The 26,032-nt window shown below is 41.5% G+C and overlaps 1 protein-coding gene across 1 annotated transcript in view; it reads right to left on the minus strand.

The window, feature by feature from the left end:
- Window positions 1-26,032, minus strand: part of LOC122789989 (hypoxia-inducible factor 3-alpha-like) — a 925,419-nt gene that overhangs the window by 430,764 nt on the left and 468,623 nt on the right. The window contains exons 3-4 of the mRNA XM_044057541.1: window positions 25,107-25,252; window positions 7,547-7,631 (exon numbers count right to left, since the gene is read on the minus strand). Of these exons, the coding sequence (XP_043913476.1) occupies window positions 7,547-7,631; window positions 25,107-25,252 (231 nt within the window). The remainder of the gene's footprint in view (window positions 1-7,546; window positions 7,632-25,106; window positions 25,253-26,032) is intronic.

A 26,032-nucleotide genomic window follows, 5' to 3' on the forward strand; every position in this document is an offset into this window, starting at 1 on the left:
GCTGTGATGCATGTCATGAATTACCACTACTGCTCTGTCACTACCCCCCCCCCCCAGTTCCTACTGAAATATACCCATGATGGTTGGACAATCAGGCTAGTCTCGGGAGGGAAGGCTTGATGGCCATCAGGCATGTCACGAAAGAAGACATAGAAAAAGAAGTTTAGGTCTGACAGGAATAATACAATATGTTGTCAAACAATCATCTAATCTACAGCAGGACCTTCACCAGCTGGTCTTAAAAATAAATACAGTCCAACTGCCAGTCACAATTCAGTATTTTTTTTTCATAAACTCCCACACTTGAGGCACATCAGTCTCAGTGCAAGTAGTATCATCATTCAGCATCGACATAAACACACCTAACCCCTCTGCCCACCAGTTCACCTGGCTAGCCGCTAATGAGCACCCTTTCTACAATTCAAGGCTTAGCAATAAAGACAGGACACTTACACTTTCAACAAGTGATACACAAGTATATATTTTCCTGACTTAGAGGAAACTCCAACAGCTGAAGCTACATAGAAAAGACAACCGCACAAAAAGGTGACTGCAGAACGGTTTTTGTGAGCCACCAAGGAGGGTCCTCATCTAGATCTAAATATGAAGAAGAGTAATAATGCATCTGTTGGTGTACATCCATGGGATGAAAGTCACTCTCTCTCTCTTAGAACAGAGGCAATGCAAAGGTAAGATATTTTTCAGAGGTGGACAGAGAAGCAAGATGTCTTTAAGAAACTGCCTGAGGTACTACTGCTGGGTCATAATCGTCCCTTTCACAAAGTCATGATGGACAGAAACAACTGATATATGCACACTAGCAATGGAATAACTGACAGATGCCTCAGGCATGCCAGGATGACCAGCAAATTAAATGACTGCATCTTAGCAGGCACAGCCCCACCCAAATGGAAATCCTCTTTTACATGGCAAAGTGCTTCTACAATATGGAGGGTTTCCTAGATGCCCAATTACTTCTTCTACAACTACCAGGAAAGTCCAGAAGCATCAATGAACCTACAGCAAAAGCTGGGCCTTGAAAGGAGACAGATGTCATCCCAGATTTGGGGAAACCCCTTAGCTAGGACTAAGACAGTTCCCTGTATGGCTGGGTACCCAAGAGCTTGAAACATCAACCTGTTCAGTAACCAAGGAGCAATGAGGATTTGCTTTGTTCCTTCTCTCCTGAATTTTGTGATAAGATGATGAACCAGCACACATGGTGGCAAGGTGTACAAGAATCCCTCATACTATTACATGGCAAATGCATTTACAGTTACCCTCCCCCCCCACTCCTTGTCTGTTGCACCATGCCTGTGGGTGGCCAACAAATCAATCACCAGAATAACCAATTCTTGAAGGTCTGAGCTGCACAAGGCTTCTGAAATTCTAACACCAGGAGACAAATGGAGTACTGGCTCAGTAAGTTCATCATTCACGTCCCCTCTGGATGTGAACTACTGACAGAATAATGTCTCCTGCCTGTTATCCACTGGGAGATGAGCACTGCCTCACTTTACAAAGGGTACAGCCATATACCCCTCGACCGTTCAAGTATCACAGGAAAACTGGGGTGTTGGAACAAACTAAGAGGGCCTCAGAAGTGGCTCTACCTCTATCTTTAGGGCTAGGAAAACTGCCTGTAAGACCAGACAGCTGATGCGGAGCAGTATTTCCAAAGTATACCAGTTTTCCTGAACCTGACAGGAACCAAAGTAGGCTTCCTATCCTAATGGTGCAGCATGAATCTTAAAGACTGATTAGTTTAGATGTAAAAATGGGAAGCCATCTCAAAACTGTTCATAACTCCAGGGCCCAGGGACATAGGTATGACTCATAAGTAAGTCAGTGATCACAAACTGGTTCTGCAAGCACTGATACCTCATGGTGTACTGTTACACTGTCATCCTTAGATGTGCTAACAGCACAATGGAGATCAAAGTTGCCATCACACTCAGAATACACAAGTTCTTGAACCCTTTAGTAAGTCCAAACTCAGAACATCACATTTATTACCCCTTTGGTCCTCTATACCCAAGGAAGGATCAACAATGGAGAACATCTGGCAGTAAAGACAACAGTCTGAGAGGACTTGGAGAAGAGCCACACCCCCAGTCTACATTTACTCTCCAGGGTATGCAGCCACAAAGGCACACCATCAAGGATGCGATTATGTTGTCACGACATGACTATAAGCAAATTATTCAGATAGTGAAACAAATGGAAATAATTTTTCTTGTTAGGCTTTGACAACCACTGTCAAAACTTTCATAAACATTCAGGATGAAGAGGAAGCTCCACGTGTTAGCACTCTATACAGAAAGTGATGATCACTTACGTGAACCAAGACACCCCCAAATGGACCTCAGACACATCTGTGCAAGAAATGCCAAGAGTGTCCAAAAACATCATACAGGCACCCTGCAGCCTCAGAAGCAGTACCACCGTGGAGTCGCCATATGCAACCACAATGAACTTCATGCATTTTGAAGAAGTTACTGGTGTCCACTACAGGATAGAAGCTTCTACCCTATTTGGAACCTGAAAGAAGCTAAATTAAAACTCCTGGCCTTGTTCCAAAACAGGGATAAACACAGTCTTGGCATCCACCAAGAGAACAGAGGAGAGAGCAAGGTCAGTAAAGAGAGCTCTTATCAGGGAACAGTTTAGTAGCTCTGAGATTTGGCTATTCAGGTCCATGTCCAGAACACACTGCTCCTTTGTGATGGCTCTTCTAAGCAGTAGCAAACTTGGAGAACACACAAAAGGAGCCCAAGGTAGTTGTTGGGTATGCATCTCTTCAACCTGCAGGGTCATCATCTTTAGTAACTTAGCTATCATCAGATGAGGCAAAACAAAGTGATGCTTCAGTGTCTTCCTTGGTCTGTGTGAAAGCAGTTTCTTATTTTTGGGTTAGCATGACCCGAAAAAGATGATGACGTAGATGAGTCGAAGAGGAACTGTAAAGATCTTCCATATTGGTTAGGGGTCTGCTTCCTTGCCCCTAGACCCTGAGAAGGGTAATCAAAAAGAACCTCCCACATAAAAGAAGTTTGCAGGGTGGACCATCATACCTCCTCCTTAAAAGAAAACAGCATCAGACAGACTATCCTGTGCATATACATACCACTATCTGTAGCTCTAATCAAAGAATTAGCACAGTCAAAAGTGAAGCTGGCAACAAGCAAACTACTATGGAAGCCACAGACAAAGTCTTAACTATTTTCATCCTTCACGCAAAGTCACTGAGACAGGAAGTTGTCTCTACTACCTAATCCAAGTAGTATTTGAAAATGTGAAAGCACCCAATTCTGACATGGATTCGAAGATAATTCCTATCCAACCTGTTCAAGGCTTTAGGCTCTCTGGTAGCAGGGTGGCAAAATGATTTAAGTCTCTGGACCCCAAGTGTGCTAAAAAAACACAGAAAAGTCAACCCAAGCATGATTAGTCAGGGTATTATTTTCTTCAGCAATGGTTTATAAAGGGCATTCTCTTTCTTCATTGTCACAGAAGCTGAAGCTAGGTGCTTTAAGGTTGCATCTTTGATGACTATCTCCATGGAGGGAATGATCCAAGATTACCCTTCCTTCTTAATCCATAAACATTTAGACATTTCCGGGGGAAAGAAAAAGGAACAAATCAGTCCACACAGAAACTCAGAAAACTTGAAGCTTCTCCTAAGGAAGGATGGAGCAGGGTGGGAAGGAGTCAAACTCTACTGGTTATAATGGACTCAGGGTCCTCAAATGCTTTGAAGGATCCTGAGTGGTGCAGACAGCCTAGTCTTCTCAGCTTCAGGGAAGAAAAGCTCATGCACAGGTTTGCACAAGTATGACTGAGAAATGGGACTGCATTGCAGGCAAGATGACAAGGATCTAATGCACAAAAGTGTACCTGGATATGTTACATGGAGACATGAGGGGCCAGTACAAGGCCTGATGTTAGCAACCTGCTATGTTCTCACATGCAAATTACAAAGGCTCACCAGCCCTGAAACATCTTGTTGAAGTGTAGGCCTTTACCCACTAATCTGAACATGGGAAGACATGGCTGTCAGAACTTGTTAGGGGTGACACTGGGAGTAGAGCCTTCAGCTTTCAGGTCTGCTAGCCTATATCTTAGTAACTCAGAAAACCAATCTCCAGGATTAGGGCAATCAGCACTGTACAATGAACATACTCTCCCATGTTGGAAGCCTAAAATACTCCTCTTCTGGATCTTAATACTCCACAAAAGCAAACAATGGGTATAACCTGAAACCCTCTCTAGGTAAGAATAAGTTCAAGACACATGAGGTCCAGACTGCCACTGCAGTTAAGGAAATACTTCTATAGGGGTTTACCAAGGCTTGTCCTGTGATTCTAAACCCTTCTAAATGTGCTAACACTAGATAAAACCTTGTCCCTGACCTTAACTCCAAATCTACACATTGCCATACAAAAAACCCTTTCCTGACAATACCTCTACAGAAGAATCTCATACACACTTCACATAAATAATGTATATGCACAACAGTAAAGCTATCCCCTTACCTAGACCTTACTCTAAACCTAACCCACAAACACTCACATACACACACACACGCTCCCACCTCAAATGCAGCACACCCACAGTTAGTTAACTCAAAGCACATAACTTTTGAAATTCTGACATTCAATAAACTTAGCACTCAATAAAGAGTGTTACAAAAGTACACATCACTTCACTTTGTCACTAAAGGCAGCAAATGAACTAATCCTATTACATGTATCTATATACATATTTATACCCACATTTCTTTCTCTCTATCTCTCTCTAGGGATATGTATAAATGTGTGCATGCATGTGTGTGTACTTAAACTCACTAGGAATATGAACGCATACATGTACATAATATATACTTTGTGTATGTATATGTGTTTACACACATTTATATATATGCATGTGTGTGTCTGTGCGTGTGTAAATATATATATATATATATATATACATATATATATACATACATATATATATAAATATATATATATATATATATATATATATATATATATATATATATATATACACACACACACACACACACACACACACACACACACACACACACACACACACACACATAAATACATACATAAACACACAAACACATACATATTGGAGATACTGCTGATTCAATTAAATGCCAAGTCATGAGTTTGCTTTAACAAAATAATATAAGACACAAAAGCTCTGTCAGTATTCATCCATATTTGTTCAGCACTAACCTGTACAAAATAATTTCACACAGTTTAGCTGTCCCACCCATTTACATAACAGCTCTTCAAGAAAACGCACACATACATACGCACACACACACACATTAGTCACACTCAAGAGACTGCATAAATCTTACGTCACTATATAAATAATGAATGCTGGATCTGCAACAAGACTTCATTAAGCATCAAAACAGATAGAAATTTCTTCAATACTGTACAAGTCGTCTGATCACAGCTACCAATCATGCAGGACAAAAATTCAGGCTCCTCACTGGTGACCTGCAACGCCACAGATCCACCTACTACCTGTTTACAACTCCTAAAACTAAAATGTAACAGGAACTACCAGCCAATACTTGTTCAATTGCAGAGTTGACACTTGCACACACAAGACTGCGCACACACACACACACACACACACACACACACACACACACACACGCACACGCGCACACTCACACACACACAGCTATTCCTCATATCACCTGTTTGCAGAATTAGAAATAGTATAGCCTCTTTACATAGAATGAGCACAATGTCAAAATGCAATTCAGCGATGATGTGAGCAATCACCAACAAACAGCACTGTTAAACGCATATAATAGAGACTGTCCTACATTCTAATGGCATTGTCCTACCTCCGCATACAGCTATGCAAGGTGCTGTAAACATCCACCATGCACCAGATAGTATAGGGACTGTAGACCCCAGATTAACATCCTATGAGGTAAACCAGTCCTACACAAAGACAGTTATATGTATAATCTTAAAAAGGTGACTGGGTCCAGGAACTATTGGTGTTGTAAGAATAAAAATACTGTCTAAATGTAAAAGGCGTGTTGTTACCATGCCCAGTGTGAGTGGTGAGGCATTACAAAAATCGACAGCCCATTAACAAATGCTTGACATTAGCGATCTGGAAAGGTCTTGAGTGGAAAATCAAATAATGATGAAGTTCTTGATTTCCAGGGATCCCCCATGTGCAGATGTATCACAAGGGATAATTCACTGGGCTTAAAATGGCTCGCAAGGGTAGTTAGCCTAGTACTAATCTATGAACCTATGTTTTAGTGTGTATGTCCACATCTGTTGCCGTCAGTCTTCCCAGCCGCAAAGTACTTGTGCAATGGGTACACAAACTATGCAGCAAGTATTATTCAAACAGGGGTAAAGAAAAAAATTACACTGCACAACTTGAATATATCTAAATGGCACCCCAAAAGCAATGAATCTGTAAGTAGAGCATTTAAAGATACTGCATCTGGCACATCTGTTACTGTGTTCTCCGCTACTCAAAATCTGATGGATCTGTCCGAGCTGAATTATGGCTCATGGATGGAGCCTTTCTGACAATGGGTAAACTTTGTCATCGGCTATACAGCTTGCAAGGATACCTCACCTACAATGAGTCCACAAAGGCAATACCCACTTGCTTAAGTCTTGATGGCCAAGAAATCACTGAAGGTGTACGACATAATGGGGAATTGTGTATTTGATTTATTATCCTCAAACAATCTTAGCACTAGCCTATGCTTCAGCATGTGCAACTATGATCTATGACCAGGCCGCAATATGAAGCGTACAAAAGAATATTATGCAAGTGGAGATCAAAAGTTGTTTTTTTTCCATCTGCCACAGAATTTGTGGTGCAAAATACAATCTCTAGGGTTATCTGTGCAGTATGACAGTGATGTAACATTTTCAACTCTAAGTTGCAAATCTTTTAGCAATGTTTTCTGGAGGTTGATCAGATGAAAGTTTTCTGGACGTTGATGAGAGAATCATATATTACATTAGCTAAGACACTTCCACCCTAAGCAGTGCCCTTTCTTAAGTATTTTGTGGATTTTTATTTGTATGGGAAGGCAAGAAAATTTTCTGCTAGCGGAACTGTGTGTCCAAACTTCCTGTCAGCATTTCCCATTGAGTTTTAGAATGCATGTGAGCTGAACCACTTATGTTTACCTCGGACACAAAACTTAGCAGAGGCCTGACAAACTTGGATTAGTTATCTACTAATTAAGAGAATAGCGAATTCATCAGCAGTGAAGTTTTCTTTAGTAAAAGAGCAAAACTGTGTCAACGAACTCAGGGATACAAATTAACAACAGCTATACAACTGCTGCCTATATACATACATAAGTATGGCACTAACCCCTGCATGACAAGAGCCGCCTGATGATGCAGTAACTAAAGCAAATGTAGTAACTAAAGCAAAGGTCAATGATGGTAAGCACCACCATCCCAGGCTGGCTCAAGACAGAATTACCCTAAAGCCACTTTGAAGACACTGCTGTTCTCACCTTGTCTGAAAGTCAGCAAGTCTTTTAACTCATCCTGGTCACATGGGTGAATGAAATCAAAAATGCTGTGTCCAATCAACTCCAGCTGTGGAAACAAAACAGTCTGCATTACATAAAAGCTAAAGAAAATCAACATTAATGTAACATGCAGAATCCAAAACAGACTTTCTGAATATTACAGATACTGGAGTACTCACCATATCAGCTGATCTTTTTAAGAGGGATCTCTGAGAAACTGTCTGCAATGATACTATCCTCGACACAATTCTTTCATTCCCTAGCTCCCATAAATAATGACATGTCTGCTTCCCACTGATGGATTCCACAATGTCAAACATCATTTCAGTTAGGGCATTGCCTGGCCTCACATTTCATAATTCGGCCCCCAAGGAACATGGGTAAACACACCATAATAAAATAAACAAAGATATAATTACAGACTTGCCATATTTACAGGTCAATTCATCCACAAGACTGGTACAACAGTCCGAAAAACAGATGGCAAGTGGGAGGGTAAAAGGAACCCAGTAGAGAAGACTCTCTCAAAAATCAACTGATACAGTGAGTGATGACATACCTGTCATATCCTACTATGAAGTGTCTTCTGCAGTGGCTAACAGGTGAGAAGAATTCCAAGCAGTACAGTAGCTATCAGTGAGGAAGAAACCAGATAGGTACAAAAAGGTACAGCTCACAAGGCTAAATCCTGAAGCACTGACATGCAAAGGAAGCCCAACACATGGAGTTATTGTAATCTAAACATCACTCTTTGGTGAAGGAATGAACCAAGGACCAGGTAAGCATAGCAAAAACATCTGTAGTGGACACATTCTTGAAAAGCAAACTAGAAATAGCCACATCCTTGGTGGAGTGACCTTTGACCACACTAGCCAATAAGCAGGTAGCAACTTGAAAGCAAAAGATAATGTTGTCAGCAATTTATTTGGTTACAGTCCCTTACCTTGAGCAAGGCAAATGAACTGCTGAAGTCTTCAGAAACACTGGTATTATTCTCCAGGCTAAGGCTTTTATTAGTCGTACAGAAGGAGTGGACCTAAAATCAGCATTATCATCCATGATGACCAATGTTGCCAGAGTTCCCCCACCCCAAGCTCTTACTCACCCAGTATACTGACATTATAGCTCTTTAGGATGGGTGGGCAATGAAGTGTGGTCTGTATAGATGTACCTGTCATAGGTTCATAGGTTCATACTAGGCTATCTGCCCTGGGGCAATTATAAGCCTAGCCCAATTCTGTATGGCTTACGCCACCCCTTGATTTGAGTATACTGTGCCCTTTTTAAGGTTTAGTTTACTGTGTCTCTGTCTAATAGTGACACGGGAGTAATCCCTGGGACAAACCTACGATCCCCCATCCACCTATCGAGATTCTTCTTGAAGAGATTCAGTGAGGTGCACTGCCTCACATGAACTGGAATTCTATTCCAGAGCGAAGGGAGCCTCTGGGTTATGAACCTGTCCCTCCAGCAAGTTCTATTTATTTCTGTGCTGAGGTTCAAGTCCCTCGAGCATGGCTCTAAGGGATTTAGATTTACTGAGGTGGAGCATGTCCATTAATTCTGGATTTGACATAGCTTTGTATGTCAGGCATAGATCGCCTCGAAGTAGGCGGTATGCAACTGAGTAGAGCTGGAGTTTTTTAACCGAGCAGCATATGGCATCTGTTTGAGACCCTTGATCCTCTTGGTGAGATACTTTTGGGGTCTTTCTAATTGCTGCAGGTGTCGGGTAAGGTACATCCCAAAAGGGGCATTGTATTCTATGATGGGCCTGATGAGGGATGAATAAAGGGGCACGATTACCTCTCTTGATCTAGATGTGAAACCCTTCGTGATGAGGTGGGCTATGTAGAAGGTCTTTCTAACCACTTTGGCAATGTGGTTTTCAAAGGAGAGATTGCTATCAACTTGGGTCCCCAGGTCCCTAATAACTTTCTCTGTACTTAATGGGTTTCCGCCTATGTGGTAATTTGTGGGCACATTGTTTTTGCCAAAGGGTATGACTATACATTTTTTGGCATTTAGCTGGCACCAGTTATCTGTCTCTGTGAGACCTTTTTGAAGGATGTTTGTGTCAGCTGGAGAGTTGATTATGGCGCCCAGTTTGCAGTCGTCTGCGAACTTGGTGATCCATAGTCCTCCCACGTTTGCCTGTACCTCGGAAAAGTATATACCGAAAAAGAGTGGTCCCAGGACAGAACCCTGTGGGATGCCACTTGTGACCAGTTTCGAGTCGGACATGGCTTCAGCAACTCTCACTCTGTGGGTTCTGTCTTTGAGCCAGTTTGCGACCCATCTTGTGACATAGGGGTTTATATTTAAGCTGGATAGCTTATCTATGATGCCCGAGTGGGGTATTGTGTCAAATGCCTTTGCAAGGTCCAGAAAGGCTGTGTGGACTACCTTCCCTTCATCTATGGCTTTGGTGACTGTTTCGAAGAAGTCAACCAGGTTCAAAAGGCAGGATATGCCCTTGACAAAGCTGAACAGGGTAGGATCTAGTGTCCCCAATGTCTTTGTTTATGAGCTCCATGATGATCCTCTCCATAGCCTTGCAGACTAAGCTAGTCAGGCTTATGGGCCGATAGTTTCCAGGGTCCGTAGAGGCTCCATCTTTGTGGAGTGGGATCACTGTTGCTGTACACCATTCTGTGGGCACATATCCTGTAGTGAGGCTGAGATTGTATAGCTGTTTTATTTGAGGGATTAGTTCCTCTTGGAGTTCATGTAGGACGCAACCTGGGACGCCATCTGGTCCCATGGAAGCAGTGTTTTTTGCTTTGGAGAGGGCAGCCTTCACCTGAGCATCAGAGATGTTTGGGAGGCAGCCCTCTGTCGGGAAAGATACTTGCTCTTTTCGGGGGGAGGGGGTGGAGAAGTTTGCACTGAACCTGTCTGCCAGGATATTGGCGATGTCTGTGGGTTCAGTGTATTTTTTGTCGTTTAGAATCAACTCAGAACAAGTCTGGGAGTTGCATCCCAGGTTTCTAACATAACTGAAAAAAGCCTTATGATTGTCTTTGGTGTCCTGTGCAATTTTTCTCTCGAAGCTGGCCCTGGAGGATTTTATGAGGGATCATAATTTTTTGCTAGTACTGATCAGAGATGCCTTCCCTATTAGGGATTTTGCTCTATCATGTAGTAGCTTCCTCCTTCTGTTGTACAGTTTATTTATGGCAGGGGTCCACCAGACTGGACGCCTGCCTTTGGATGACTGAGTCTTGGTTTTGTTTGGGATAGCATGATCCATGCATTCCTGGAGATGTCCGTAGAATGCATTTATATAAGATTCTGCAGTTTGGGCCGTAGTTTCCACTGGCCCTGGGGCCTTGAAGGATTCCACTTCGGTTTTGAGAAGTGAGAAGTTCGCTTTTGAGAAGTTTTTCACTGTTGTTTTCTGGGCTGGGGGTAAGGTCGGGATGTGGACATCCAGTGAAATTAATTTATGGTCTGATCTTACCAATGAGGGATATACTTCTGGTGTGGAGCATAGAGTCCCCATGTTGGTAATGATCAGGTCTAGTATTTGTCCCCTCTTGTGGGAGTGGTGACTAGTTGTTCCATAGCATTTGAGTTTATAATTTCCAGGAACCTTTGGGCTAAGTTGCTGGGGCTTGAGTAGTGCTCCCAGTCAATGTTTGGGTAGTTGAAGTCGCCCAATATAATGGTGTTCGGAGAGATCTTCATGTTCTCCAATGTTTTCAGGAAAGCCGAGTGGGATTCCTGACTTTGAGAGGGTGGTCTGTAGGATGCTATAAACTGAAAAGCAGTCTTGCCCACTGTTAGTTGCACATGGATGGTCTCTGATACTTCGTGCAATGCCACTAACCTGGAGGTGTGGATATCCTTGATAAATATGGAAACTCCCCCTCATTTTGTGGTTCGGTCCAGGTTTTGGGGCCGAAAAGCATGATATGAGGTATAGCCTGGTAGTGCTGGGGTGCTCTCTGGAGCCTTGAACCAGGTTTCTGTCACTGCACAGATATCGATGTTCTCCATACTGAGGAGAGCTTTGAGTGCGTGCATCTTGAGGTTAAGACTTCTGGCGTTTAGCAGCATTACCCTTAGTTTCTTGTTCCTTGTGCTGTCTATGGGGGTGGGTTTGACTTTTGAGCCTTGCCTAAAAAAGGCACTATGGGGGTGGCAAGAGCCTTTGCCAACATCCGAAAGCCCAGTGGTGACAGGTGCAAGCCGTCCCTAGCGAAACAACGTGGCTTGTCGAGCATGTCATCCCAGGCTGACAGACACTGGAACCCCTTTGAATGACACCATAATTTTAGCCAATTGTTAAAATCGATCATTTTGTCTTTGTACTATGGCATCATTCTAGGTGAGGGTAAGATGCTGCTCAAGGTCAGGGTCATACCAGCCTTGGCTACATGATCAGAGAGCTCCTCTATGTCTCTTTTCATGTAGTCCAGGGAGGTACGTCTCAGGTCATTCACATCAGCATGTACAATGACTGAGTCATATTTATATTTGCTTTGAAGTAACCTGAGTGCTTGCGTTATGTGGCGGATCCTAGCACCCGACAGGCAGCTCACTGTGACCTTCTCTTCATTGAGCCTGGTGAGTGGGACGTCAGTGTGTCTGACAATAGAGTCACCTATTACAAGAGTATCAGGTGTGTTATTCAGCCTTAAGGGCTGTGGCTGCTTGTCACACTGACTTTGTGGGTTATGTGTTGTGCGTGTTTTGTTTTGAGGTAGCGTTTGCTTGGATGTCTGCTTTGGAGGTCTCTGTTGCTTAGGTAGATTTTTATTTAGAGCCTCCAAGTATGTTTTTGTGTATTTATGTGTTTGGTTCGCTGATGTGGTGGGACTATGTGATACTGGAATTGTGTTGTGTGAGGTTACCTTCTCCTCCTGACTGGTTACACCAGTTTTGAGATGAGAGAGCTCAGCCTCCAGTTTGGCAAAATAGTTGCATCTCTCACATATATTTGAGCCTGTTTGGAGGAGGAGAGGGTTGTCCGTGTACATGAGACAGTTGTAACATTGCCTCAAAATTCCCAGATTCACCAGCTGGACTGGAGAGGAAACCATTGACTGACCTTTGGACATGCTAGAGTAATATAGGGAAACTGAATTTAAGACGGACCAATAGAGGACAGGGTAATCATAGAGAGTATAAGAGTAAGTAGTGCTTATGGTTTAATAGTGCTAACTTGTAGGATTACTTAATTGGACCAGTGAAGGGCCTTAGAATGAGAATATGGTGTTTAAATTGAGAGACAGAGCAGTTCTAAGGGAAAAAGTGAAGAGCAGACTTTGTGGAGCCAGGAATAGTTTAAACCCAATTAGGCGGCGCTGCCTGCTGTTGCGCTATGCTCAAAAACACGCAAGACCGCGCAAAAGAGGGTTTTAAGAGAGGAAGATGAAGGAGTTTTAGAACTGACCCAAAATGGCCAATAAAACTACAGTTTCAAGTCAGTAACCACTCCCACAGGGGCAGACAGGTTGCTCAATGTTTTTCACTGCCACTGATCAACAGAGAGACTTCCCTTTAGCCCAAGCAAAAAATGGCCTCACAGAAACTTACTAACAGTTCAAGAACAGCAAGTATGTAGCTGAACTTTTTTAAATCTCAGAAAAGTGGGAAAAAAGCAAGATCTTTTTTGTTTTTTTGTTTTTTTCAGAGATAGCAGAGGTTCACAAGTATCAACAAGTTATAACAGTGCAGTAAATGACCCCACACAAGAGTGCTAGGCCAAAGACAGATAAAATGCAAGTTCTGAGAAAAAAACGATTTTAAAAATAAGTGCAAACAGGAAATTCAGTAAACAGCTCTAGGTTGTGCTCTAAATACAGTTACTAATGCAGAAATCAAGTTTAACAAGCCAGAAAATGCTCAAAATAGATGGCTATGCAGAAAAACTTAGCAAATAAACAGAGGAAAAATACTTAAAATCTCAAAAGTGGCTCCTTTCTTCTCTCAGCGTTTTCTCCTCTTGGTGGGTGCTTCACCAACAGCCAACAAGCCTAAAAAGACGCCAAAACCACGAAGCAACCAGGTTTTAAGAGCGGAAGATGAAGGAGTTTTGGAATTGACCCAAAAAGGCCAATAAAACTACAGTTTCAAGTCAGTAACCACTCCCACAGGGGCAGGCAGGCTGCTCAATGTTTTTCACTGCCACTGATCAACAGAGAGACTTCCCTTTAGCCCAAGCAAAAAATGGCCTCACAGAAACTTACAAACAGTTCAAGAACAGTAAGCCTGTAACTGACCTTTTTTAAATCTCAGAAAAGTGGGAAAAAAGCAAGATTTTTTTTTGTTTTTTTGTTTTTTTTTCAGAGATAGCAGAGGTTCACAAGTATCAACAAGTTATAACAGTGCAGTAAATGACCCCACACAAGAGTGCTAGGCCAAAGACAGATAAAATGCAAGTTTTGAGAAAAAAACGACTTTAAAAATAAGTGCAAACAGGAAATTCAGTAAACAGCTCTAGGTTGTGCTCTAAATACAGTTACTAATGCAGAAATTAAGTTTAACAAGCCAGAAAATGCTCAAAATACGCGTCAATGCAGAAAAACTTAGCAAATAAACAGAGGAAAAATACTTAAAATGTCAAAAGTGGCTCCTTTCTTCTCTCAGCGTTTTCTCCTCTTGGTGGGTGCTTCACCAACAGCCAACAAGCCTAAAAAGATGCCAAAACCACGAGGCAACCAGGTTTTAAGAGAGGAAGATGAAGGAGTTTTGGAACTGACCCAAAATGGCCAATAAAACTACAGTTTCAAGTCAGTAACCACTCCCACAAGGGCAGGCAGGTTGCTCAATGTTTTTCACTGCCACTGATCAACAGAGAGACTTCCCTTTAGCCCAAGCAAAAAATGGCCTCACAGAAACTTACAAACAGTTCAAGAACAGCAAGCATGTAACTGAACTTTTTTAAATCTCAGAAAAGTGGGAAAAAAGCAAGATCTTTTTTGCTTTTTCAGAGATAGCAGAGGTTCACAAGTATCAACAAGTTATAACAGTGCAGTAAATTACCCCACACAAGAGTGCTAGGCCAAAGACAGATAAAATGCAAGTTCTGAGAAAAAAACGATTTTAAAAATAAGTGCAAACAGGAAATTCAGTAAACAGCTCTAGGTTGTGCTCTAAATACAGTTACTAATGCAGAAATCAAGTTTAACAAGCCAGAAAATGCTCACAATAGGAGGCTATGCAGAAAAACTTAGCAAATAAACAGAGAAAAAATACTTAAAATCTCAAAAGTGGCTCCTTTCTTCTCTCAGCGTTTTCTCCTCTTGGTGGGTGCTTCACCAACAGCCAACAAGCCTGAAAAGACGCCAAAACCACGAGGCAACCAGGTTTTAAGAGAGGAAGATGAAGGAGTTTTGGAATTGACCCAAAAAGGCCAATAAAACTACCGTTTCAAGTCAGTAACCACTCCCACAGGGGCAGGCAGGCTGCTCAATGTTTTTCACTGCCACTGATCAACAGAGAGACTTCCCTTTAGCCCAAGCAAAAAATGGCCTCACAGAAACTTACAAACAGTTCAAGAACAGCAAGCCTGTAACTGACCTTTTTTAAATCTCAGAAAAGTGGGAAAAAAGCAAGATTTTTTTTGTTGGTTTGTTTTTTTCCGAGATAGCAGAGGTTCACAAGTATCAACAAGTTATAACAGTGCAGTAAATGACCCCACACAAGAGTGCTAGGCCAAAGACAGATAAAATGCAAGTTTTGAGAAAAAAACGAATTTAAAAATAAGTGCAAACAGGAAATTCAGTAAACAGCTCTAGGTTGTGCTCTAAATACAGTTACTAATGCAGAAATTAAGTTTAACAAGCCAGAAAATGCTCAAAATAGGCGGCTATGCAGAAAAACTTAGCAAATAAACAGAGGAAAAATACTTAAAATGTCAAAAGTGGCTCCTTTCTTCTCTCAGCGTTTTCTCCTCTTGGTAGGTGCTTCACCAACAGCCAACAAGCCTAAAAAGATGCCAAAACCATGAGGCAACCAGGTTTTAAGAGAGGAAGATGAAGGAGTTTTGGAACTGACCCAAAATGGCCAATAAAACTACAGTTTCAAGTCAGTAACCACTCCCACAGGGGCAGGCAGGTTGCTCAATGTTTTTCACTGCCACTGATCAACAGAGAGACTTCCCTTTAGCCCAAGCAAAAAATGGCCTCACAGAAACTTATAAACAGTTCAAGAACAGCAAGCATGTAACTGACCTTTTTTAAATCTCAGAAAAGTGGGAGAAAAGCAAGATCTTTTTTGTTTTTTTGTTTTTTTTTTCAGAGATAGCAGAGGTTCACAAGTATCAACAAGTTATAACAGTGCAGTAAATGACCCCACACAAGAGTGCTAGGCCAAAGACAGATAAAATGCAAGTTCTGAGAAAAAAACGATTTTAAAAATAAGTGCAAACAGGAAATTCAGTAAACAGCTCTAGGTTGTGCTCTAAATACAGTTACTAATTCAGAAATCAAGTTTAACAAGCCAGAAAATGCTGACAATAGGCGGCTATGCAGAAAAACTTAGCAAATAAACAGAGGAAAAATACTTAAAATCTCAAAAGTGGCTCCTTTCTTCTCTCAGCATTTTCTCCTCTTGGTGGGTGCTTCACCAACAGCCAACAAGCCTGAAAAGACGCCAAAACCACGAGGCAACCAGGTTTTAAGAGAGGAAGATGAAGGAGTTTTGGAATTGACCTAAAATGGCCAATAAAACTACAGTTTCAAGTCAGTAACCACTCCCACAGGGGCAGGCAGGCTGCTCAATGCTTTTCACTGCCACTGATCAACAGAGAGACTTCCCTTTAGCCCAAGCAAAAAATGGCCTCACAGAAACTTACAAACAGTTCAAGAACAGCAAGCCTGTAACTGAACTTTTTTAAATCTCAGAAAAGTGGGAAAAAAGCAAGATTTTTTGTTTTTGTTTTTTTCAGAGATAGCAGAGGTTCACAAGTATCAACAAGTTATAACAGTGCAGTAAATGAACCCACACAAGAGTGCTAGGCCAAAGACAGATAAAATTCAAGTTTTGAGAAAAAACAATTTTAAAAATAAGTGCAAACAGGAAATTCAGTAAACAGCTCTAGGTTGTGCGCTAAATACAGTTACTAATGCAGAAATCAAGTTTAACAAGCCAGAAAATGCTCACAATAGGCTGTTATGCAGAAAAACTTAGCAAATAAACAGAGGAAAAATACTTAAAATCTCAAAAGTGGCTCCTTTCTTCTCTCAGCGTTTTCTCCTCTTGGTGGATGCTTCACCAACAGCCAACAAGCCTGAAAAGACGCCAAAAACCACGAGGCAACCAGGTTTTGAGAGAGGAAGATGAAGGAGTTTTGGAACTGACCCAAAATGGCCAATAAAACTACAAGCTGCTCAATGTTTTTCACTGCCACTGATCAACAGAGAGACTTCCCTTTAGCCCAAGCAAAAAATGGCCTCACAGAAACTTACAAACACTTCAAAAACAGCAAGCCTGTAACTGAACTTTTTTAAATCTCAGAGAAGTGGGGAAAAAAAAGCAAGATTTTTTTTGTTTTTTTGTTTTTTTCAGAGATAGCAGAGGTTTACAAGTATCAACAAGTTATAACAGTGCAGTAAATGACCCCACACAAGAGTGCTAGGCCAAAGACAGATAAAATGCAAGTTCTGAGAAAAAAACGATTTTAAAAATAAGTGCAAACAGGAAATTCAGTAAACAGCTCTAGGTTGTGCTCTAAATACAGTTACTAATGCAGAAATCAAGTTTAACAAGCCAGAAAATGCTCAAAATAGGTGGCTATGCAGAAAAACTTAGCAAATAAACAGAGGAAAAATACTTAAAATCTCAAAAGTGGCTCCTTTCTTCTCTCAGCGTTTTCTCCTCTTGGTGGGTGCTTCACCAACAGCCAACAAGCCTGAAAAGACTCTGGGACTCTGAGTAGCCATGTTCTCTGACCAACCTGCATGCCCTACCTCTCAGTCTTGGCTTCTAACCTCTCCTCCACAAAAGCTCTTAAACCATTTTAGTAGACAACATGGGTTACTCCTGAGAAATCTGCAAGCCGTTTGAAAGGCCAATAAAGGATTTGTGAAAATAAGGGTGTGTAACTTCCAGAGCCTATAAGCAGTGACAACGAACTCAAAGGAATTTCTTAGATGATGCCAGTCTGTCAAGCTGAGAGGTTTCTTTTTTTTTACTTATGTCCTTTTTAAGCTGGGTAAATGAACTGGTCATAAACAATGGACCATGTTTTAGGCATGACTCAGACCAAATGGCAACAACAAACATATGGCAGTATATAAATGAAGAAGAAATGACATAGCTAAACACTACTCATCTAGACACATGCAGTTATTAGCTCAATGTTTCTTTTACCTTAAATAAGTACAATTGCTTAACAGACTTGAACAATAAAAAAATACATTCAATGAGAAAAATAAAGAAAATGCTGACAATGTTGATTATTTCCAACTATAACCCCTAATACAAGACAGGTAAGTGTTTTTGTTGATCATGAGAAAAAGAAGGGCTGTTCAAAGACAGATGAAGGTGCAAAATTTCCTTAACGAGCTGCTTAACAAGCCTGCACTGATCCACGGTTCTGCTGTCCACAAGATCCTGAAGCACCAAGGTAGCAGAAACATACACTGTAACCATAAAATTAACTACAACCAAGAAGTAGTCATCAATTAATTAACTGGGACAGGTGAATACTTTCAACGTCACCTTCTGAGATGACAATGACACTTCTCTATCCAAAATAAAATCTTCCACTTACCAGCACGTAGTTGTTTAGTGGAAGTCTTTCTGGAAATTTCAATCACCTCAAAGACGAGCTTGAATTACACCCTTCTTAGCCACCAAAAGGCAAATTGGATCAGTTTTGATCTTTTTTTCTCTGAATCTGGCTAGCAAGCTTGGAATCACGAGGAATGCATAAAATCTTATAGGAATTTTTCACATCAGTGAAGTGAGAAGGCATACACAGCAATCACCTCAATGTCTTGCTGAAGACAGCAGAACTGTGGAGAAACAGAAGTTATCTACTTAAGCATAATGCAGGATCCTTTTCAGCCCAGTCTGATACAGCTATAGGGACACAAGTGCCTTGTCGGAGCCAATCTGGCCTTCTGCTAGTGCTATTTCCCCTGAGCTCCTTCAGGGAAAAAAAACAACTCATGATTCCCCTTTGCTCACTCTGTTCTCAAAACAAATTTGCTGCCTCAATACCAACAGGACATGAGGACAACACCCTCTAGATACAAATAGGGAAGGGGCAACAGAACTTCAAGTTTGACTGTCAGGTCCCTCTGGAAATATGCCAAATTGGAAGAGAGAAGATGGGAAGAAGGAAGGGAAGTCATATTAGACACACTAAGGTGAAAAGGATCAAGTATTACGGTAAAGTAACTACCTCTCCAATATGTCTGCGACTGTTACAAAGAATCCTAAGCTACCTGGATTAATGTGTGGCATCATGACAGGATAACTTTGAGAACTGTAGTTCTAAACAAGACTCTGGATGTAGAAATAATGTCTAACTTGTAATGCTTGGGAAAGATATGCAATGTAGACATTATCTCTGCTACATAAATTTTGCCTAAAGAAGAGTTTCTGAAAAAGGTTATATAAAAACTTATGTAGATCTTGCAGAATAAGCTCTTGGTTTAGTTGGCAAAAATTCATTTCTTGAAGATATGCAGTCTGAAAGCCATCTGAACAGCATTATTTTGGAAACTTTTCAACAAAGCTTGTTGGAGGCAAATGCTATGAACGACGGAGGATCTTTTCTTATTGTTTTGGTTCTGTTAAGGTAAAATCTGAATTGTCTATGCAGATCCAATGTGTGCAGAAGATACTCTCCCCTGTTAGAATGATTAGGGAAGAAGACTGGTAGATGGATGGCTGGATTTGGATTTGTGTCTAATGCTACTTTGGGAACAAAGGACAGATTTGCTCTTCACTGATACTTTGTGGAATAAAAAACAAATATGGAGGAATGGAAGACAGAGCTTGTGATTATGAAACTCTCCTAGCTGACGTGATGGCTACCAAAAATAGTGTTTTCCAAGGCAGGAACTTTAGATTTATGGAAGAAGATAATTAAAAAGGACATTCAGTTAAAGATTCCAGGACAAGGTTCACATCCAAAGAATGAGTAGGGCCTTTTACCGACTAAGGAAGGCTCCTTTCAAAAAATCCTTGCATAGCTTGTGGGTTGCAAGAGAACAATAGTGAAAAACATTGTGGACATTAGAAATCGACATCAAATGTACTTTTGACTGCTGAATAATTACAGCCTGCAGTAAGTATAATAGGAATTGTAGAACTGCTGTAATAGGAGCAGAAAAAGGATTTACACCTTGTTTGTTGGCCCATAAGGAAAGCATTTCCACTTACTTTTGTGGACTTTAAAAATGGATTATTTTTAAGACCCTAACAAAATGCAAACCACACTCTGGGATAAGATCTTTGGCCATCAGTGGAACTGGAATCTGAAATTCTAGGTGAGGCTGCTTGGATAGGTGAGAGAGATCTGGTTGAGGATATAGAAACTGGCCTGAAAATGGAAACCAGATTTGCCTGGGTCAGAATGTGGCAATGAGGATCACTGTGGCTTTGCATACTAACACATACTGTAAGAACCTGGTAATTAGGCAAAATGGTTGAAAGTATACAGAAGCCTCGAGGGTCACTGACAGACTACATCATCTCTGGATGACTGTCCATTGGGAAGAATCAGAGCAGAGATGTTGAGCATTTGGTGATGGACAGGGAAGCAAAAAGGTATTCTCTAAGACTGGCCCCAATAGCTGTAGGTTTGCTGTGCTATTGTGAGGTACAGAGACCAAGATGGACCTGCTAAGCCTATCTAATACGCAGATAATTTTCCCTGGTATGTGCATTGTGATCAGACAGTGGTGCAAAGCCATTGCTCTTTCCCATACACTCATGACCTCTCTGCAAAGAGGGGTAAGATTTGGTCCCTGCTGGCTTGTTTAGGTATCATACTATTGACATACTGTATGGATATAACTTCTGGAGGTAGGAGGCTCTGAAATTCCCGCAACACGAGAAGAACTGCTCTCATCTCCAGGATACTGATGAAGATTGGCATCCACTTCTGTCCACATCTCTTAGACTTTTCTACCCCTCATAATGCCCCCCACCCAAGAAATGAACTGTCTGTGGTGACTGTTGCTGAAGGTGATGCGAGGAACAAAAGCCCACCCCATCATTACTGTAATAGCAGTCAACCACAAATTTAGAAGATGTTTGCACAGTTGAGTTAAGCACACAGGAGCTGAGGGAGGGACTGAGAGATGCAACTACTGAATGCTGAGCATGCACTGGAAAATCTTCATGGAGTAGCCATCAGTCCAAGAACTCTTCAGGACCAAGGAAGCTGGTTGGGTGTGATGATCTAATAGATTGTGAGTCGTGGTTCTGAGACAATCTTGTTGGAACTAGGATTCATGATGCACTTTGTTGTGTTCAAGTGACATCCGATAGTGGACTGAGAAAACTGAAGAGATGATTCATCATTTGTTGCAGTTGACAGAAATAACTAATGCTGGGCAGAGCTGTAGCACGTACTTTCTGGCAATCATCTAAGTATATGAACACTTGGATCCCTCTTAGTTACAGATGGGCGACAACTACTGACATGCACTTGGTGAACACAAGTGGCCATGGAGAGACCAAAGGGTTGAGCACTGATCTGGACAAGATTGGCTCCCAGCCAAAAGTGCAGGAATTGCCTGGATACCCTGGCAGTTTTGATATGGAGGTATGCATCCTGTAGGTTTATCAAGTACATCCAATTGTTGCCTTCAGGCATGGCAAAATCACTTACACTGTAACCATTCTGAATGGAGTCTTTTTGACAGAGATTTAAGCTACTGAGATCTAGAATTGATGCAAGGTCCTTGTTTTTCTTTGGAACCAAAAAATCTAGAATTGACACAAGGTTCTTGCTTTTCTTTGGAACCAAAAAAAAAATCTCGGTTAGGTTCCTGACCCTCTCTAGTCTGATGCTATCTCTTGGATGTCTCTTTGTTTTTCAAAGTGAGTGACAATCGCTCCTTATTCAGATTTTTGTTGATGGGGAGGGATGTCTGGGAGTGGCTGTACCTATATGGGAGGAGGGTGTGAAAAGGGTATAAGACAGCTTCTGGCTATTACTTCTCTTACACAGTTGTCTTGCATGATGGCTATCCATGCAGCCAAGTTAAGAGATAAATGGCCTTGACTGCCTCTGGAGGGGAAGAGCTGGGTAAACCTTCAGGTAAGTTGGGACTGCTTGCCTGAAGAGGGACCCTAGAAACAGTACAGTTGTGTAAGCACTTCCCATAACAGTAGATGTCTTACTGATCACTGTTGCAGTACTCCTAACACACAGGTTATCACCACTGTCTTATCACCACTGTCTTCTAGTCAGGGTACCAAATCTTCCCAAGATAGCACAATTAATGTATGACTTTATCTCACAAATGTTAGGGAAATATAGACAGCTGTACAGGCATAATTCTTCAGACTTTCTCCAAGTCAGAAGCCTGAAGACCCCTGAGACATAAGACTAGTCAGCTAGGAGGTTGTAGAGTGAAGTGTTAAGAAAGCCCCCTCAGTTGTAGTCTGTTTTCCAGGGGATAGGGACAGACAGATAAAGATGAAGAAAGGAGATGTGAAAAGACCAAGAGGTGTGAAAAGGCCTGAACAGCTTGGATGAGTACAGTTTATTTCATGAAAATGTGTTCTTTCAGTAATATTGGCTGCCATTTGCCCTTCACTCACTGGCCGCCTCTCCAGGCACCCCAGGGAGATTTGTCCCCAAAGGAAGGCCACCATATGCGGCATCCCGTGTTTTTTTTTTTCCTAGGAATCTCTATCTGTGAGTCTTCCTGTGTTTCTGGATAGGTCTAGGGTCCCTTATGACAAAAGGGGTACATTTGGTTGGATAATTCCTCTGGTACTTTAGTACAGAGGTTAAAAGAAGCTGCCTTAATGGTTTTACCTGTTTGTGAAGGATTTTGAAAAGGTTGGCAGCTTTCAGGATCAAATGAGATCTTTGTCTAAACGGGAGACCATTATTTTTGCTTTCAAGTCTTCAGGAATAGGCTGGTTACGTAACCACGTACACCTGCAGATAACAGAGCCTGTAGCAACTGCTCTGGGCAAGGCCTCTACAACATCAAAACTGCAATTAATGCTGTGTCTAGCAACTTGTTTTAGCCTGATGGAGGATAACATTTGTTGTTTAAAGGCAGTAACCTGTAAATACACCATTAACATTTGTAAAGAACTGAGAACAGATATCAAATGTTTGATCATCTGGGTTTGGTAATTACTGACACTGAATGCCAAGGTAGAAGAGGTACAAACTTTTTTACCACACCTATCCATATCCATATCCAAGCTATCACTGTCTGAAGACAGGGCAATGGCCTTTGACCAGATGAAACAGAAGGGGGAACCATTGCCATTAAAATAAGTGTTCAGTACAGAAGAAAAGGGCTTGTGATGCTTCAAAATTCTTCTACATAACACAGACACTGCTTATCTAACCCACTCATGTACAGCCTTTCTACTCTCCAAGGGCTACAATGTATACATCCCCTCAGTTTTTCCCTATGAAATGTGGCCATGAGAATATAAAAATAAAGCAATGTGTTAAGTCTGATGCCAAACCAAACTTGGTTTTCTCCCCAACGTGTGGTTCAGCAGAACAACTACAAGGTTGTTTTAAAAATAGCAGGCAGGATTTAAGTTGGAAAAAAGGTGACAATCACAACTGTTAAGTGGGAGACTCTTCGTAAATGTGTGAGATTTAAATCCATAGTTCAAGTCCCTGGAAGATAACCTAGTAGATGAAAAACGTTTCTATCACAATTTTTTTCTAGGTGTTACTTTCCCCTTCTGCCTGCCGACTATCTATCTAATGCCAACTGAAATTATGCCTATTCATTCCCTCGGGTTGAAAGAAATCCAAAAGGAGCCATATGTCAAGAGGGGCCATCATCCAGACAAACATCAGGAAGTTTGGAGTTCTCACTAGTGGCCCTGCAATGAGACCTACTTTACAAATGGCCCTAACCACTCTCCTTGAGTGGTGATGAGGTGCCTACATCACCAGATGGTCACCTCTGCCCCTCTTAACAGCTCGCATCATACTCCCATGTAACCGTCCCTCAAGGACAACTCTCACTGGCTTGGGTGGCCATGCCAACATTGTCCTAGCACTGACCCTAGCCCATACAAATCTATCCTTGTCACTCAGCAAAGATCATGTCTGGGTACAGTGGCTAAAACTGATTAGGACCTCCCCCCCAGAATGGGCATGCTTATCTTCCCTTGTCACACAGTCAAACATCACGGCAACTAAATGAAACTAGGTCACAGTCAGGGCTTTAATCTTCCAAGCCACTGTCAAGACTCAGTTTCTGACAACTTGACATACAGAATAAAATACACAGCTTGCTAGGCCTCTCAGAGTAGAAAGATGAAACCCTATGACTCAACCTCCATTTAACTAATGCCAAGGGCACTGGGGAAACCAGGTGGTGGAGGACAGAAGTCAGTTTCTGACAATGGTTTGTCCATCCTGGGTAAAGGAAGGCAGTTCAGTTCATTACATTAGTGGCACCTCCCAGAGGATACACAATCGCTCACACAAGCAGGCAGGCTTATGCTGTTCAACTGATGCACTACTGAAGCAGGTAAGACACGAACTGTATAGCATGCATGTCTGTACCCTATTGAGAGTCATTGTTAGTCTGGAAGCCATCTGCTGGGAGGGATTAGGTACAATATCAGGGGTAACTCTTTGGGATCACAAACTGTCCTTCTTCCACTGCCTGACTCTTGACTCTGAGGGGAATAAGCAGGCTGATAAGGGGTTTCTGTTGTTTGTTCAATGACCACAGATAACTGAAGTGTGTTTACAAGGAAATATGTACTAACACTAAAATTTCTGCATGTGTGCTACTTTTTCAATGTACATCAATCTCAGAGTTAGTATACAGAAATAGTGGGAGTGTGAGAGTACAGGGTTCCCCTCTGCAAAAAAAATATTTTCCGATATAACAGAAATTTTCATGCTTCACTGTTAACTACCAGGGATCACACTTACTTTTTAAAGTCTCTGAACTCGATCTGAAGAGTCTTGAAATTCCAGCAGGTTATCCTGATAAGGCTCTTCAGATGGAATGCATAGATCATACGGTTGTCAGCCAGTCTGAAGATACCTGGCTCTCGTCTCCAGGTGAGAGCAAACAAACCAATGGGGCACAAGAAGGGCAGCCATTAGGTGATTTCCCTTGGCTGAATTTAAAATAAATAAATTATCCAGTTCTTGCCTTACTACTGTAAATGTTATCTAGGTGTCTTAGGTGCGTATTCAGCACTGAACATCTTAACTACACAACTGTTGTTATAGAAGTGATATCATCTATTCAACTAAAAAGTAAGCTGGCACTACAGGCGTTTTGAGTGAAAGCAGCAACTGACCATTTCGGTTCTAGCTTCCATAGGACAATAAAATGGCAGAAATGTCTAATGAAAAGTTAGAAGACTATTTTGAACATGTTAATCATACCTGAGCCAGGCCCAAATGCTTGTTCACATTCTCTGACAGATACATCATGTCTCCTTCTTCTGTAAGAACCATGAGAAACCCATCGAGGGCTTTCATAAAAAAGTTATCTGTCTGCTCATCTTGTTCTAACTTCTCTTTCAGTTTCTCTGAAAAATAACATTCACGGTTGTAAAGAAAAAAAACACGTACGGAAACAGGCAGAGTGTTTTTACAACTAGAAATTAACTAATTCTAATTTAACACACAGTAATGACAAAAAAGTATCTAGTAACTATGCAAAACATCATAAGAAAAATATTTAATCACTGGAAACCTGAGCCAGATCTAGTAAAGTTACACACATGCCTCCTAGTTGAAGCAGTAGCAACAACATCAGGAAAAATACAAACTGGATGTTAACAGCCTATGGGTCTTAGTGTAATTAATAGCAAAGCCACACAGTCAATAGGAAATGAAATTTTAACCACATATGGGGTAGGAAAATAAATTAAGATAACACGAAGCAATGAAGGGGAAAAATGTGAAGGGTGATTTCACTTAATGAAGAAGTACAGATAAGCCACTCTGACGTTTACTACTTTAAGAGTGCATACTTACTGCAGGCATTACAGAAACATGGGCAACAATGGATACTGCTGGAACATGGTTTACAATAATGACTGCCGCAGCGACTGAAGTTTGGGTGGCTGTGGATATACAGGAAGGGGACACAATGCATTGTGGAAGTTGGTGATAAACAAGAAAAGGAAGAAGCCAAGTTTGAGGGTGAAGGGGGACTGGGAGACACTGATACATGGCAATAACACAAAGACAAACACAAGAAAAGAAAAAGGATGATGACAGATTTAGACTACTGACCAGTTAAAGAGGAAAAAAGCAGAATCAAGGGAGACCATAACTTCCAGCAGTGGACAGAGAAGTGTCCA

The sequence above is a fragment of the Protopterus annectens genome, chromosome 1.part0 (assembly GCF_019279795.1).
Source record: "Protopterus annectens isolate FY-2018-M chromosome 1.part0, PAN1.0, whole genome shotgun sequence".
Classification (NCBI taxonomy): domain Eukaryota; kingdom Metazoa; phylum Chordata; order Ceratodontiformes; family Protopteridae; genus Protopterus; species Protopterus annectens.